This window comes from Embiotoca jacksoni, unplaced genomic scaffold (genome assembly GCF_022577435.1).
Source record: "Embiotoca jacksoni isolate LCO1_2020_lvr unplaced genomic scaffold, fEmbJac1.0.p SCAF_18, whole genome shotgun sequence".
Lineage (NCBI taxonomy): Eukaryota > Metazoa > Chordata > Actinopteri > Embiotocidae > Embiotoca > Embiotoca jacksoni.
The window spans coordinates 4064305-4080376 of record NW_027185318.1 but is presented as its reverse complement, the minus strand read 5'-3'; the positions used below and the strand labels follow the sequence as shown (position 1 = coordinate 4080376).

General features: G+C 42.6%; 2 protein-coding genes across 10 annotated transcripts in view; both read left to right on the top strand.

Annotated features, from left to right (window-relative positions):
* Window positions 1-255: 255 nt before the first annotated feature.
* On the top strand, window positions 256-1398 carry LOC138199665 (cytochrome c oxidase subunit 8A, mitochondrial-like). Its single transcript, XM_069151803.1, has 2 exons — window positions 256-417; window positions 1141-1398. The coding sequence occupies exons 1-2, from the start codon at window positions 301-303 to the stop codon at window positions 1246-1248; spliced, it is 225 nt and encodes a 74-aa protein (XP_069007904.1). The 5' UTR covers window positions 256-300; the 3' UTR covers window positions 1249-1398.
* A 361-nt stretch (window positions 1399-1759) lies between these two features.
* Window positions 1760-16072, top strand: part of LOC138199909 (protein unc-79 homolog) — a 32279-nt gene continuing 17966 nt past the window's right edge. For 4 of the 9 annotated variants that reach the window (XM_069152208.1, XM_069152207.1, XM_069152206.1 and 1 more), the window contains exons 1-16: window positions 1761-2544; window positions 4153-4273; window positions 7559-7872; window positions 8622-8792; window positions 8984-9079; window positions 9169-9224; window positions 9751-9880; window positions 10000-10064; window positions 11281-11369; window positions 11712-11752; window positions 12244-12272; window positions 13486-13715; window positions 13928-14099; window positions 14228-14458; window positions 14611-14801; window positions 15571-15694. In XM_069152208.1, coding sequence (XP_069008309.1) covers window positions 2523-2544; window positions 4153-4273; window positions 7559-7872; window positions 8622-8792; window positions 8984-9079; window positions 9169-9224; window positions 9751-9880; window positions 10000-10064; window positions 11281-11369; window positions 11712-11752; window positions 12244-12272; window positions 13486-13715; window positions 13928-14099; window positions 14228-14458; window positions 14611-14801; window positions 15571-15694 — 2082 coding nt within the window. In that variant the 5' untranslated portion in view covers window positions 1761-2522. Of the gene's footprint in view, window positions 2545-4152; window positions 4274-7558; window positions 7873-8621; window positions 8793-8983; window positions 9080-9168; window positions 9225-9750; window positions 9881-9999; window positions 10065-11280; window positions 11370-11711; window positions 11753-12243; window positions 12273-13485; window positions 13716-13927; window positions 14100-14227; window positions 14459-14610; window positions 14802-15570; window positions 15695-16072 lie in introns of those variants that run through there. The other 5 variants (XM_069152205.1, XM_069152203.1, XM_069152204.1 and 2 more) reach the window with 4 other exon arrangements.

Below are 16072 nucleotides of genomic sequence, written 5' to 3'. Positions count from 1 at the left end.
AAAAAAAAAAAATACACGGGGGAGAGTTTATTATAGTTTAGAATTGCTGTTTAAGCAATGTTTTTTTTCCCCGTTCAATTATTCAGCCTCACATATAAGACCACATTTGCAATCCTGAACCCAGTGTGTGTGTTTACATGAGTGTCTTTGGCCCATGGAAGTAACTCCTCCCAGGAAGAGTGATGGGAATTAGATGAAAGTAGAGACTATCTGTTAGTATCTCACAGGATGTGAGGAGAAATTTCCAGAGAAACATTTCCCCTCTGTAGGAGAGATTGACTGTGAGCTGACCCAAGAAGGATGTCGTCTGTCTTTAGGAGCCCCTCACTGACCAGGTTGCTGCTGATTAAAGCCATTCAGCAAAATCACAAGTCATCCATCTACAGCAAGCCACCTAAGGAAAAGATCGGGCCAGTGGTAGGAATGATTATATTTGTTAGTATACTTATAGAGATGTTAAATTCGGCAGATAATCCTCACAGGAACTGTAATGCTGTTTTCACCTGTACTTACCGGGAGCTAAATTTCAATTAATCAAACTTTAAGGACTGTGTTTGTGTAGAAATACAAAAATAGGACAAAGTCCATTCTGGGAAACCAGTATCTACTTCACTTTTTTGCCCCTAATGCGAGGAATTCAAGCGAACTGCATTCCCCAGCCTGCAGAGTGGGAGAGATGTTTTATTTATTTGTTATCCACAAGTCAGTGTGAAGCTCTGGTCTCTGTAAAGGGATCCTATCATGGAACTGCAACACAGCAGTCAGTGTTTATGTCACTATAAATCTGTTGATCTGTCCTCGGGGACATGCACGGGGGCTTTTACAAAGCCCGTCTTGGGTTAGGAATACCAGAGTGGAGAGGGACGTGGGGAATATCATAGAAGGAAGATTTAAATGGAAGATGCAATTTATATCACCCAGTGACTCACTGAGATCAGGGCTCTGCGACGTGGGCACAGGTGTTCAGCCCTCTCCATCCAACCTGTAGCTGATGATGGAGAGGTTTCACAGCTATCATACAGTGCCTTAAATGTTGACTAAATATCATAATTTGTTCAGTTGTTCAGTTATATTCCAAAAAAACACAATATCGGTTCATAAAAAAGATTGATTTTTATGTTCTCATGGACTTTCTTACAGCAATCTCTCTTTGCCCTGTGTGTGTTTTCTGTGACTCTCCTGGCCCCAGCTGGATGGATCATGCATCACATCCCAGAATACAGGCAGAAATCACCTCCACATGCCTGACATCTGCAAGAACTCTGCATCCACTCACTCAAGCATTGTAACCGTGTAAAGCTCTTTCCGGTGTCTAAAATGTTATGATTGGAAGTAAAAGTTCTGTTGGGTCTGAAACATGCTAAATTTCCTGCAGGCTATAAAGACCAAGAAACGCTATCAGTTGTGTACTGTTTCATTTCTGAGATGAGGCAAGTAGGCCATGAAAAACTGACTAATTTTGTTGGCTGTTTTGATGGCAGCATTTGAAAAATTCGAAATATGTGTTTCACACTTTGAGGAATGGCGTAAACAGTATAGCAACAAGATGAAGGCTCTTTCCAGGTGCAGACTGCAGTGAGAAGATGTTGTCCCTTATTCAATTCAGAATAAATAAATAATTCAAATCAGATGGAAAAGAGATAGAAACACTTAGTTCTTGGCAAAAAACAACAATGGGAAGGGTCTATCAGGGCTCCAGACCCTGAAGTTTGTTTATGTTTAGGTTGTGTTTCTAATAGAGGATGCAGGTAATTATTAAAGAAATTTGCATTCAAGCACAGCCTTAATTAATGGCAAGTACCAAAATGTATACACAAAAAGGGTTATTTGATGCTAATTTACACTGTAGGGCATTCAGGTAATAATGGAGATTACAAACATTTGCCTAATTACATACTAGTACTTGCTGCTTGCACGGGGGGGAAAAAAATACAATATATTGCGAATAACAAACAGATTATAAATAAAAATCTGAATTTCCCTCAAACATGAAAACAAAAAAAGTATAGATTTCCGTCATAATTGCTGTGACAACCATCTGTTGCATGTTGCCATTGCAAATACATAAATGTGTATAATTATTGAAGCAAATACAATAGTATCTTCCCCTCCGATGATCAGCTCGAAGAGCGCTGATAGGGTTGTTGGAATTCTTGAATGACAATTTGTCAAAACCGGATCAGTCCATTTGGAAAGGTAAGTGGTGTCAGATGTATATCAACATCAGTCTGCGCCACGCAAAAAATACATTTCTAAAATTAAAAAACGTATTCCCAAACTGGGTCCTCGTTTAATTTACGTTTAAAGATCACCAAAACGACAGCGCCACAGTTTAAAAAAAAAAAAAGAAGCCACGGTGTATAAATCCAGCGCGCAGAGTGGTACAATCAAGCCGAGCCTGGGCTGCAAGGGGGTATATTCACTTTTTCACGACTGAGGGAAACACAACGCCGGGGAGGGAAAAAAACCCATCTAAAACAATTGACTAGTCTTGGTTTTATGTTTCCCCAAGTGTCTGCGAAATGTCTACGAAGGCAGAGCAGTGTAAGTACGGCCGTGCGTGCGCGTGTTGTGTGTGTTTTTCCTGTTTTGTCTTGGATAGGGGGGAGTGGAGGAAGGGGGGGGGGGGGTTTGGAAACTGGAAATGTGATTTTTGTTTCAACCATGAAAGCGAATAAGGGGAGCTGTCCTTGGTGATGAAACCGCGGTTGCCAAGGCAGGTTGCAACACGTCCTCTCACTGCGGAGGATGACTGGAGGTCTCGGTGCTCACAGAGAGCCGCTGCACCTCCCCGTGTTTCTCTGCATGTTCAGGGAATACATTTTCATAGCTGGATCGCTCAGTGGTCATGATACGCCTTTTTTTTTTTTTTTTTTTTTTTTTTTTTTTTGATTGACGTGGCTGGAAGAGGTGTGCGTGCGAAGAGCGAGTTGTCTCAAGGTCGACCTGACAGATTCTGTACTGAACAACATGGTGGCATTAGCTTGATCAATCATGTGCTTCGATCACACAGTATTGAAGACTTCTGTTAATCCTCCCTCATTTCCTCTGATTGCGTTATAACAGGTGGAAACCGGCCACAATCTTCATTTTACTGAATGATACACTTTTAATGAGCTATTGGTCGCTTTAGGTAAATGATAAGACAAAATATGGAGTCAAACTTGGTGTGTGTGTGTGTGTGTGTGTGTGTGTGTGTGTGTGTGTGGCTCCCATTTCAATTGTAAAAGTTGGGTGTTGCTCCTATTGTTTAGTGCCTATATAGGTCAATTAAAGAGACTAAAATGCACAGGAAAAAAGATGAATCGTGCTGCTGTGATTACACTTAAATCAACATATCATCAGCTATCATCTCCAGAAATATTTGGCATTTAAATGTTTACATTTTTTTTTAATTTTTTTTTTTAATCATTTGTCACTAAAGAGGTTTGAATTTGAGGGGGAAAAAAGCATGTGTGATACAGTTGCAGCACAGGCTTTGACCACACATGCTCTACGCCCGAAGCTGTTTTTTTTATTTTGGGGTTTGTCATTTACAGGTCAGAGAGGAAGCTAAACACTACTGCCCAAAGTCACAGAAAATGGGTCACCAATCGCCCACTCCAACTTATCTTAACTCTTGTTTACCCAGTCAAAAACAACGAGCGACACTATCTCGCTGCAGGGAGCAGTGCAGCATGGAGCAGCCAGCTGTGCTCAGAGCTGAAATGTCCCTCAGTATCATTTGTTCGGAGACGATAGTAACCCTTCTCTCATGCTCACCCTGACCACATTTTTCCCAGCATGTCTTGGGACTTTTGTACATGAGCTTGTTTCTGTAAGCAATAGGTTACTGCCTCCTGTGGGGCTTCCTGTGACCTCGCTGCTATACCACAAAGGTCACCTGGTGAAGGCCAGAGCCATGGGAACACAGAGTCTTTGTTTGACTTGATAACCGGAGCATCCATGTTATATACTGCCAAATGTCTGACATGGATCAGAGCCAAGAGGCAGCAGCAACTGTTGCAGCCAAACTCATGCATGTTCAGTTATGTCATCTTGTGTTTTTGCTCAGATAAAACAGTGACTTTACGTTTAGATTTTTATTTCCAGCCGACATGATTATCTCACTAGTGTTGATTTGCTTGTTACTCTGCTCTTTATTTTGTCTAGTTGCCTCTAAGATACGATACTTGCAAGAGTATCACAACCGTGTGCAACACAATATTTACCCTGTGCCCTCCGGAACAGACATTGCAAACACACTGAAATACTTTTCCCAAACCCTGCTCAGGTAAGTACCCTGCTCTGGAGGCATCAGGTGAAGTAACAGACTGTTTGATATTTAGCTTCCTTCACGACCACATGAGATGAGTTACACTAGATTTTGACACACTTCTGAAAGGGATGTCAGCGACACCCTTAAACGCCTTATATGAATTTAAGACGTCAAAATGGAAGTCAGGCAAGTGGCCAACTTGACTACTGCCTGTTCTGCTTTGGAAGGCAGAAGAGAGGGAGTGAAGCAGATTAAGAAGTTATGGTGTTTTAAAGGAGCAGCAGCAGCAAAGATCGACGGGTCAGTGATGTTTATTGATTCAGTGGTCGGTTGCTAGATGAACACTTCCTTGGGGTGGTCTGTTGTGTCCTTCCCAGAGGGGCTGGCGGAGGGCTGCTCCACAGGCTCTGCAGTTGCGGGGTCAGCCTGCTCTCTTGGGTGCTGTGAAAGCATGAGGAAGGAACAGCATGTTATTTCCTCCTCCAGCACAGGTCAAGTAGGCAGCCATTTTGGAGACATCAAATTTTCTGATTTGCACATTTTTTCCTCCATGTTGAAGCTTTTTTTGTTCCGTATAAAAATACACCGCAGTGAAAAGATATTTCTAGTTGATTTAGCCTTAATATCTGCCGGTTCCATGTAGCAACACTGTATTTTCTTATGAGCTAATTTACAAAAATGTTGGGATTAATGGAGGCTGAACTTGAATGCCCCGCTTTTATCTTTATTATAAGTTTAGAATGCAATCTATTTGAGATTAACAGCTGGCCTTAATTCTACACTTTATTCCTCAGCTGCCTCATAAGGATTATTCCTGCGCTGAGTGGTGCTGACAGAGTATGCTGGCTACTTCATGCGTTGCTGAAGGGCTGTCCAGCACCACCAGTCACTGTGCTGTTTTAAACATGGCCTCTCATGGCACAGATTGAGCGTGACAGGGGCTGCAACTCTGCGAAACTGTGCTAACTCAAGTGACGATTTGTCTCTGAGGGACAGTATCATCAGAGCGAGAGAAGAATCACTCGGTATGACGCCACTGTTAACAGTTCCTTGATATTTTCCCAAAGCACAGTCTCTCTTTGCCTCAAATATGCAGAACAAAATCACTCTGACCACCATTAGAAGAGTCTGGTGTCCTCTGTAGGGACTCCAGGATTACCCATACACCTGTGCCTTTTGAAGCCTGGGGTGAACAAACAGACCAATGAAAATGAAAACAGAGACAGGGGGATTGGGGAAAGATGTAGTGAGCCTTTTATAAGTGGAGCAGGCATGTGTCACGTTCCTGGAAAGAAAAACTGAAATGGCCCAAAGAGCTGGTTGCTGATTCACCAATAGGTTCAGCATAGGTCTGATTCAGAACAGAAAATAAAAGAAGGGTTAAACTTTCCTATTTACTGACAAATGTGCCTCCTTAAAGATGAGGCACGGCTTTGTCAGACTGAGCTCCTTCCATCAGTGAGCCTCGCTGACTTCCTGCCAAAACGTATCACTCATAAGGATGACAGCAGAAATCATCGTCAGCTGTTGAGATTGGTATTGACGTAGGGCAGTTTTGTTTTTCCTTCACACACCTGTAAACATGTTCATGTAGGATTGTGCTTTGAATCACTGATAAACACGTCGTCAATAATTTTGGAACGACAGTGGAGGGTCTTACAGGAAATGTACGTCATGTGTCCGTACCAGTGCATTTCTACATGTGTTTTATGTGTCGTATATGTTTGTAGTTTTTTCCTGTTGTTCGTATGTATGTGTGTGTGCACATATGTGTGCGTCTTTGCGTGTATATGTTCAGTGTATGCGTGTGAGTGTGTCTGTTTATGTCTCTGTTCATTGTTCAAATTAATGATGTTTTTCTATATGAGAATTGGGCAGTGAAAAAGTCATACTCTGAGATACAGTCTGTTGTTGTGTATTAGTTTGAGTTGATGCTGTATAATAACACAGCTTTATAAGTGAATCTGCTGTACATTGACCAAAATCTTACAGAGTATAACTTTGAGGGGATCAGTCACATAATGGTATGTTCTGCTGTTGACATACGAACTTGACATTATGCATCTAATATTATGTTCAAAAACTCTTTCATAAAATCCCCTTTCTCACTCGCCATGTAACTCCAAATGCTGTAACTCTACTTTTTGAGTGACCTTTCAAAAAAAAATAATAAGAAAAAAATGCAATACATCAGCAGTTATAATCTGGGCTCTCATGATAAATCCCAATCATTTGTCTGATAGAACAGCTTAGCTCTTTGATAATGTTTAGTAAAAAGAGCAATGCTCTCTGGCCCCCCCCCCCACCCTCCCTCCCTCCTCCACCCTAGACGCTCCACACTCAACCCAACTAGTTTTTTCCTTTTGTTTTCCCTCTCTTAAAATCGAATATGTCCACCACCTTCCCCAGGGGACAGCAAACACAATTGTCCATCCTGCATTAGCTCACGAACATAATGCTACCAGTCATCTCCCCCTGACAACCTATTCCTTTGTCATTTTAGTTTCTCCTCTACCGTAGATTAGTTGTTACATTTATTTTAGAAACCTGAATCCATATGCCTGTTGGATCTCATTATTTCTCCTGATGATACTGATACAGTATCATAACCTATGCATACGGACATTATTTCTCTGGTGCAATAAACATGTGCTGTGACCTAGGAGCACTTGATCTAACCTCACACACATGTTTATTACTGGCTAAAGCATGTTTCAAAAGTGTCACCTCTGTATTTTCCCGAACCAATTTGGTGTCACTCCCATCCTTGACAGCCCCACTAAAGACAAGGAAATTCCATTTTACAATATATTCCACGGCTCATTGGCCCCTCTGCATGGTAGCCACTGACCTTGCTGATTGGAAGATGGCAGCCATTGAGGGACAGTGATTTGCACTGTCCCTTTTTGGAGAAGTATGGGGTTGCCACTGAAAACATGCCATTTTTTATATTTTTGCTCCTTGTCACCAGATACGCATGAGATGCAGTGATCATTGCAGTTTGTGCTCATGTTTTTTTTGTTTTCCAAGTGCAAAGATAGACAAAACAAGATAAATTGAACTAAAGTCACTCTGAGCAGACAAAGCAGGGAAAAATTGCCCGTGCCTTCAGTGATACAGTCAACTAGTGAGACACTGCATCCTATGTGGGGTTTATCTGGGTTTGTTTTTTTCTATTTACGCTGTCTCTGTAGTGCCATTTCAATGTAATGTGCTGTTTTTTTGTGTCTTTGTTGTCTCTTTTTTTCCCTTGTTCCCCTCTCCTACCCTCCCTCCCCTTCCCCACCCGCCCCGGAGCAGCATTCTGTCCCGCACAGGCAGGAAGGAGAACCAGGAAGCTTCCAATTTGGCCGTGCCCATGACCATGTGTCTTTTTCCTGTGCCATTCCCACTCACCCCATCTCTAAGACCACAAGTCAGTTCCATCAACCCTACAGTTACTCGCTCCCTCCTTTACAGCGTTCTGCGCGATGCCCCGTCAGACCGCGGGGGGCAGGGGCAGCAGAGTCGGGACGCTCAGCTCTCAGAGTACCCCTCTCTGGACTATCAGGGCCTCTATGTGACCCTCGTGACCCTGCTTGACCTGGTGCCCCTGCTGCAGCACGGTCAGCATGGTGAGTCAAGGCCCAGTGCACCACTGTTTGTCATCATCATCCCCGAGCCGTCTGGCCTGCATGAAGCCACTGCTGCTTTTTTGGCCTCTTTTGTAACGGGAGGAGAGAAGTCCTGCTGAGGATCTTGAGGGATGCATGGGGTGATTGGGAGCACGCTGGATCCTGTCAACTTAATCGTTCATAAGCCATTGGATACACCAGACATAGGCCTCCTCTTCTGTGTATCATACTTGACTGCATGTTTGTTATGCAAAGTGTGAGAAATGTTTAACTGATGTTGTCATGTACAAATATATAAGTTTAAACACACAGGTAATGTTTTTTTTTTATTTTTTTTTTATTTTTTATTTTTTAAATACATTAAGAGTACATCTGAGAATGACTTATGTCCACACTGTTTTGTCCTGGGGCTAAAGGCTGCTTCACAGTCAGTGCTCTTATTTTTCATGAATATTTGACCATTGTTAAAAAAAGCTCAAAAGCATGAAAACCCATCCTCTTGACTAGATTGCTTGATGAAGGTTAAACTTTACTTCAGTGGCTTTTAAAAAAACGCTCACTGTGCTCAAAAGATGCTCATATTCAAAATGTTTTGTTGTTTTCACTGTTAAAATTGTTAAATGACTGAAATGTCATGTAACTTTGACATCTGTGGTTGCATACAGTATGTTAATACTGTATGTGCAGTTGATTGAATGAGTGTCTGTGTATCTCTCTTTGTCTTTTTTGCCTTTTCCCTTTCTCTTCAGATCTGGGACAGTCCATATTTTACACAACAACTTGCCTCCTGCCCTTTCTCAGTGATGATATTCTCAGCACTTTGCCCTATACTATGATCTCCACTTTAGCCACATTTCCCCCTTTCCTCCACAAAGACATCATTGAGTACCTGAGCACCTCTTTCCTCCCCATGGCTATATGTAAGTATGACCTATCAGACAGTTAAGACAATGTATTCACCTCCTGTCATAATGAAAGTCAACCTAAATGGTGAGATAATAGCCGAATTAGTGAAAGTAAAACAAAAACTACTTCCAATACTGCAATGAACAGAGTGTAGAAGGGATCTTTCACGTGGTTATCCTTCTTTCTATTGTTTGCTCGTGTGTAGTGGGCTCCACTCGGAGGGAGGGCGGAGTCCCGGCCTATGTCAATTTGTCTGCCTCATCTATGTTAATGATCGCGATGCAGTACACATCAAATCCAGGTAAACCCTCATGTTGGCTGCTTTCAGAGCATGCATACAGATATAGCTGTAATTACTGTCTATTTAATCTGGTCTCTGCTTCTCTCTAGTTTATCACTGTCAGTTGTTGGAGTGTCTAATGAAGCACAAACAGGAAGTCTGGAAGGTATTTTCCCCTTTAAATACATAATGTAGATGTAAGTACATTTGTCATTTGTGTAAAGCACAGCTGAAGAGTTTCATTCCAAATGATCTCTACTCGGAAAAATCGGGAATGTAAACTCTTCGATTAAAAAAAACCAGCACCGGCTTTCCTGACTACAAAAGCCAATGAACAATAGTAAAACTAGCACAGATTTATTAATTTTTTTACCTGTAAGTTCAGCTATTTTCCCATCTTCAAATCTTTTTTCTTTGCTAAGCTAACTGTATTTGGACTTAGCTTTGTATTTATCGCAGACAAGGGAGGGGTATCAATATTTTCAACTAGTAACTTAGCAACAAAAGGCGAATAAGTATCAAACTGTTCCTTTCATTGTAAAACTAAAAATATAGGGGATCATCTTTGTTCAAAAAGCAACATGTAGTGTTTGATTGTAAATCCTGTGAGAATAAAACCTTCAGACTTTTTGCCTGCCATTCACCAATATCCAGATGTCCCTGAATATGTACATTTGATGTTTATACTGCAGGACCTGCTTTATGTCATTTCCTACGGCCCATCCCAAGTAAAACCTCCAGCTGTGCAGATGCTGTTTCATTACTGGCCCAACCTTAAGCCACCAGGGGCCATCAGTGAATACAGGGGGCTGCAATACACAGGTCAGAGTCTCTGAAAGCCACATGCACTGCTTTATCTGTCCTGGAACTGATGAAAGGTTTCACCTGCCGACCATTTTTCTCTTTTTCTCCTCCCTTACTTCCAATCTCATGTCTCTTAGCCTGGAATCCCATCCACTGTCAACATATCGAGTGCCACAATGCCATCAATAAACCTGCTGTCAAGGTGACTACAGTCTTCAAAAAAACACAGTGAATACGCCCACATCCCAGTGCCTTGTTGCCGTAACGGGGATGATTAGCAGTGTGGTCTGTATTCGAGATCTTTTTCCCTTGAGAGGTTCATTGGGAATGCATGAGACATGTGCGACTGGCACGTCTCATGCATTTTTGCCTTGCCGAGTTTAACCGTGTGTGTTTGCTCCTGTGAGTAAATAAATCAGTGCCTGCCCAGGCAGCTGTGTGAGTGGGGTAATGATATCAGCTGCTATGATACTTTACACCAGTCTCCAGCACTGCAGCTATGTTTTTCCAGCTCCGCCTGCCTTAACTCAACTGCTCTCAAAACTGACAAATACAGTAGGAAAGGGGGCACGGACAGGGGCTGGCTTTCAATTACCAGCAGCAGGGAGGGAGTACGGGGGGAGGAGGGGCCTTAATTGGAAGCGGTGACCCCGTCCAGCCCTTGAGGATAGGGTGGCATCAAGTGAGCACAGTAAATTACAGTGCACCATATGAACGTTGAGGCCAGACACAGGTTGTGAGAGGATGGAGTGCAGCATATGCACGCAGCCATCCACACAGAGGCGTGGGGAGACAGGTAAAGATGTCACATGATGTCTTGGGTAAGACCATGATATATATTACCCCTAGAGTGTCGGAGGGACACTGGTAAAATTGTAGCTTCTGTAAATGTACAATGTTATACGGGTGAAGGGGGTTTAGAAAAGCTGCAGGGTTAGGTATTTTTATTTTTGCCGTATGAAGGGTAGTCTAATTTTTTTTATATCCCTCGAGAGCCCTTTATTTATATTTAGCTCCCAGTTTGACTTTAGTCTGCATCTTAACAGAAAATAGAACTTCAGTAAAGTTAAATATGTCTTGAAAGTGACAGCTTACGGTTAAAAAAATAAGGATTAGCTTCAATATTTGGTGATCAGGCTACATATTTCTGTTCTGCTTTTCGCAATTTTATTGAACACTTTTGTGGCTATTATTATGTTATTATTCCATTACTATAAAAAGGTTCAAATTTTAGTTAACCATCTTACAAGATTTGTGCCTTTTTGGTCATAAATGACTGAACATAACATCCCCACTGCAATAATTTTCTAATTTAAAAGGGCTGAAATTGTTGCTTTTCTTGTTGTTTGCATGAAAATAAAACATAAAAAATACTGACATGCATCCATATCCTAAGGCTACCTGTATTACTTTTGCAGATGTGTATAGATCCTACTCTTTCCGTCGCGCTGGGAGACAAGCCACCTCCTCTTTATATATGCGAGGAGTGCAGCCAGAGGATAGCAGGGTATGCATCTCTTTCACCTTTTTTCTCAGTCCTCCCCCTTTTCCAATGAGATGTCATTCCAAACATACATCACCTACTGCCTGCATCATTATTCACCTCTTTAACCCAGGGGAAATATATCGCCATGGTTACGTAATTCCCACGCGCCAATAATGAGATCATCGTCCCAAAACTGCGCATCCACTTGTTTCTCTTTTCTCCAGCATGAAGAATATTAGAATTGCATAACTCTGCAGTTTCATAATATCTTTCATTTTGAGTGAAGATGTTTTGTGTTCCAGCTCCACCGAGTATTTTGCCTATGAATCACGTATTGTTCAAACATTTCTTTGACCTTCTCAGAGATCATGCTGAATGGCTTGTTGATGTCCTCCTGCCCCAAGGTGAGCTTTCACCACCAAAACAGCTCTTTGAGTTGGAATCTTCATGTATTTCAGTCTGTTGTTCTCGCTACAAAACAACAAGACAGTGAAGAGATTATAGAAATACTACACTCAGCACAAAATACAACAAACAGAGAAGTTTTTCTTACTGCAGAGGCTGGTCCTCTGCTATGAGAGTGAAGGTTTTAATTGTCAGAGCACATATTTTTGAGAGCTTTCCCATAGCACATTTTTCCAAACTCAATGGTGCTACGGTGAAAAAAGCGACACTTTCTATAAGGTAGCAGCTTGTTTCTTAATTTTGTAAATTGACATGCATTTCATAGGATTATTTATTGGCTGTTATGACTTGTATTTCCTGTCTAAAAGGGGCTATAAACTTTATATAAAGGTTCTACTTATTATTTTCCACAAAATAATAGGGCTAAATTTGAAAACATACTTCTACTGTCTGCAGGTTGTTTTTCATTTTTGTTAATTTTTCTTTGCAGCAGAGATATCTGCCATTTGTCAAAAGAAGGTAAGATGTTTAAACTGCAACATTAATGACAGTAATGGTGCTTGGTACTCCCTGTTTGTTCATATTCACTGTGATCTCTCCCATTACAACATGATAACATATCTTTATGCAGATGTGGTCTACATTTGGGACAGTTTAACCTTATTCAGAAATCGGAAATCAAATAGTACACACGTTTTAATGTTTTAATCACTTAAATGAAAACACATAATGAAGCTGTTGACTTTCTGAAATTATCTCATGAAAAACATTTTATCTGTGATCCACAGCGAGGTCATTTATTCATGAACCTGAAATGTTTTCTTCATTGAGGAGTCCATTCACGCAAGCAGCTCAGTAAAGGCCAAATCATTTCAAATGAAACTGCTGGGGCGTGATGTTTGTTTGCTGTTGTTGAATGCACTGCCGAGGGCACAAGTGCTCCCTGCTGGTTTCCAGGGAGACACTGGGAAAACTGAGTGCGTGATGATCTCAGGTATTCCCGTCAGGCCAAGCAGCCGTGCAGAGTTGGCCACCAAAAAAAGCTTCATCCTTGTTTGTCCAGCCGTTTATAATCCACAACCTGCCTCTCTGAGCAGGCTTTGTCCCACTCATTCCAGAAAGCTCTTTAAACTGCCACCTGGATTCACACCATCTCTGTCATCATAAACAGAGACATTACTTTTCATCCGAGAATAGCTACTTATAAATACACTATGATACCCAAGATAGAACGTACTGTAAAGCCAACTACATCAGTACCGTCAGTGATTTTTGTTGTTGAAAGCCAAACGGGTGAATGAGAGAACTCACTGTCAGAGGACAGATATGTTAATTTGATAGGGAGCAATGCATCCCTCTAATGGCACAAGATTAGAGGCTGATCAGATTAGGATGGTCCTCTAGTGCCATGCTTTTTATTTTTAGAAACCTGAGACACCGTGGGGACACAACGACTTTTTCTACTGCTGTAGATGTGGACAGATCGACATCTCCAAACAAATGCATATTGAAGATGATGATATTCTCTGGTTGCTTTTGAGGCCCAGGAATAAATTTATTTTTAGAGTCTTGTCATTAGGCGTTGTTGGCTGATTTGCTGTGTTTGTTGCATGTCTTTATTTTGTTGCCTGCTGCCAAGAATAGAAATAAACTGATTTCTCCTCCTCCTCTTCCTCCTCCTCCTCCTCCTCCTCTTCTTCCTCCTCCTTTCCCTTCTGTCTTCTTACTGTAGAACTGTAGCTCTCATGTTAGGAGGGCCGTGGTCACCTGCTTCTCAGCTGGCTGCTGCGGGCGCCATGGTAACCGGCCTGTCCGCTACTGCAAGCGTTGCCATGTCAACCACCACAGCAGCGAGGTGGGGGCTGCGGCGGAGACCCATCTGTACCAGACCTCGCCCCCTCCCATCAACACCCGGGAGTGCGGCGCGGAGGAGCTTGTGTGCACTGTGGAAGCTGTTATAAGGTTTACACCCTGTGTTTACGCCAATACATCACAGCCACAGTTTCAGGGCATACCCTTCTTTAAGGCGCTCCGTAACATGAATATATAAGCAACAATAATGCATCAAATTAGGTTTAAATTTATACTCGGCGTCATTATCTGAGAGTGTCTCCATTTCTCTCCTGCTCTGTCTGCTATCCTCTTTTATTCCTCTCATCTGCATGTCTATCCAGCCTTCTGAAGGAGGCAGAAATTCACGCAGAACAGCGGGAGTTTGAGCTGAACAGGCGTCGTCAGATGGGCCTGTCTGCCTCCCACCACTCTCTGGACAACATTGAGTTTGATAACAAGGAGGACGACCAGCACGACCAGCGCCTCCTCAGTCAGTTTGGCATCTGGTTCCTGGTGTGTAATCTCAAGCCGTCGCTTTGTCTGTCAATAACAGGGAAGGAGGGGTGATAAGGATCTTTACAGCACAGGGCCTCTTATCGCTACTCGGGTTTCCTGACTGATTGCTTTGCTCATGTCTGCAGGTGAGCCTGTGTACCCCCAACGAGAACACGCCCACTGAGAGCCTCGCTCGGCTGGTCAGCATGGTCTTCCAGTGGTTTCACTCCACCGCCTACATGATGGATGATGAAGTTGGAAGCCTGGTGGAGAAGTTGAAGCCCCAGTTTGTCACAAAGTGGCTCAAGACAGTGTGTGAAGTGCGCTTCGATGTCATGGTCATGTGCCTGCTGCCCAAACCTGTAGAGTTTGCCAGGGTAAGGTCAACAACCAGGTTGCCGTTCGCACACACGGTTATAGACAATGTTAAAGACTGTTAAATCTGAAACTAAGATTTCACTGAGGATTGAGGTTTATTCAGGGCAGGTCACCATTAAGTCTAAACCAGTCCATGCGTACTTTTCCCCAGGTGGGAGGTTACTGGGACAAATCATGTAGCACGGTGACCCAGCTGAAGGAAGGCCTGAACCGGATCCTGTGTCTGATACCTTACAATGTCATCAGTCAACCACTGTGGGAGTGCTTTATGCCGGAGTGGCTGGAGGCCATCCGCACTGAGGTGCCTGATCACCAGCTCAAAGAGTTTCGGGAAGTGCTCAGGTACATCCATTTCTTTTAAGTGTAAACAGATCATACAGTACTGAGGGAGGAGTCGTAACATTAACTGTAATGTCTGTGTCCATGAGCTGCATATCAGCCTCTGCCTGAAGTGGAAAAAAAACACATGCCAGTATTTCCTTTATTCACGTTATTGTGTTTACTGGCCGTATTAAACAGATCATTAAGTAGGTTTTTATATTCAGATTTTCTACGGTGAAAAAAAATATTCTAGCAGATATTCCTGATGTTCTCCCCTTTTTTAATCAATGGGAGAACCACTGCAAAATATTAGCGTTACAAGGTCAAATCGTACTACTCTATGTGGCTGGGTACGCTGGGTAATGATATTTTATTTTAGCGCCATTATGAATTGCCCAGATAACCCGATATGGACAGGGGCAGAAATGAGCACCGGCAGCTTGTGAGAAGAGCTGGTGTGCAAGAAAAAGTTGACACCAGAGAGTAAAATGTAGACATGCTGCTATGAGTTTGTGTGAGTATGTAAGTACCGGCCCACTTTGAGCACTGATATCAACACTTTAAAAGTCTTAAAAAGTCTCTCTTTTCATGGCGTCATTGCTTCCATCTGTGCATCATTCTGGAAAATATTTGCACGAATGAGACCACCAGCTGAAGATAACTACAGCAGAGGCAGTGTGAGGACAGTAAAACTGCACCGCTGCATTATAAAACAACATTAAAAGTAACAGCAGGGAACTGAACCACATTTACATTAACTTATAATTGTTGTTGTGTCCTCTCTATACAGCAAGATGTTTGACATTGAGCTGTGCCCCCTGCCCTTCTCCATGGAGGAAATGTTTGGCTTCATCAGCTGCAGATTCTCTGGCTACCCGGCGTCTGTGCAAGAGCAGGCTCTGCTGTGGCTGCATGTGAGTTTACACACACACACACACACACACACACACACACACACACACACACACACACACACACACACAACACAGTCTTGTGTCAAGTACTCGTCCTGCGGTTCTGTCCACAGTGCGTGTGAAATGAACAGGTTGTCATAGAGCGTGAGAGTCTGGGCAGAGGCCCTGCTGAATATGGATCTGGGTCACAGAACGAGACTGAAAGAGATAGGAGGGATTTTGCCTTTCATTCCCATATGCACTCACAGCTTGCAGCCCTGTATACATGGATCGATTTCAAGTTTTCTGTCACAACTGTGATCAAGAGATTGCAATAATTTACCCTCAGTAAGTAGGTCACACTCACTTCAGACCGAGAAGCAGTGACCACTTTGAAGT

Coding starts and splice junctions, on each gene's coding strand:
- LOC138199665 (XM_069151803.1), top strand. CDS start 301: ATGTCGTCTGTCTTTAGGAGCCCCTCACTGACCAGGTTGCTGCTGATT. Junction 418..1,140: donor AGGAAAAGATCGGGCCAGTG/GTAGGAATGATT, acceptor ACTTTCTTACAG/CAATCTCTCTTTGCCCTGTG.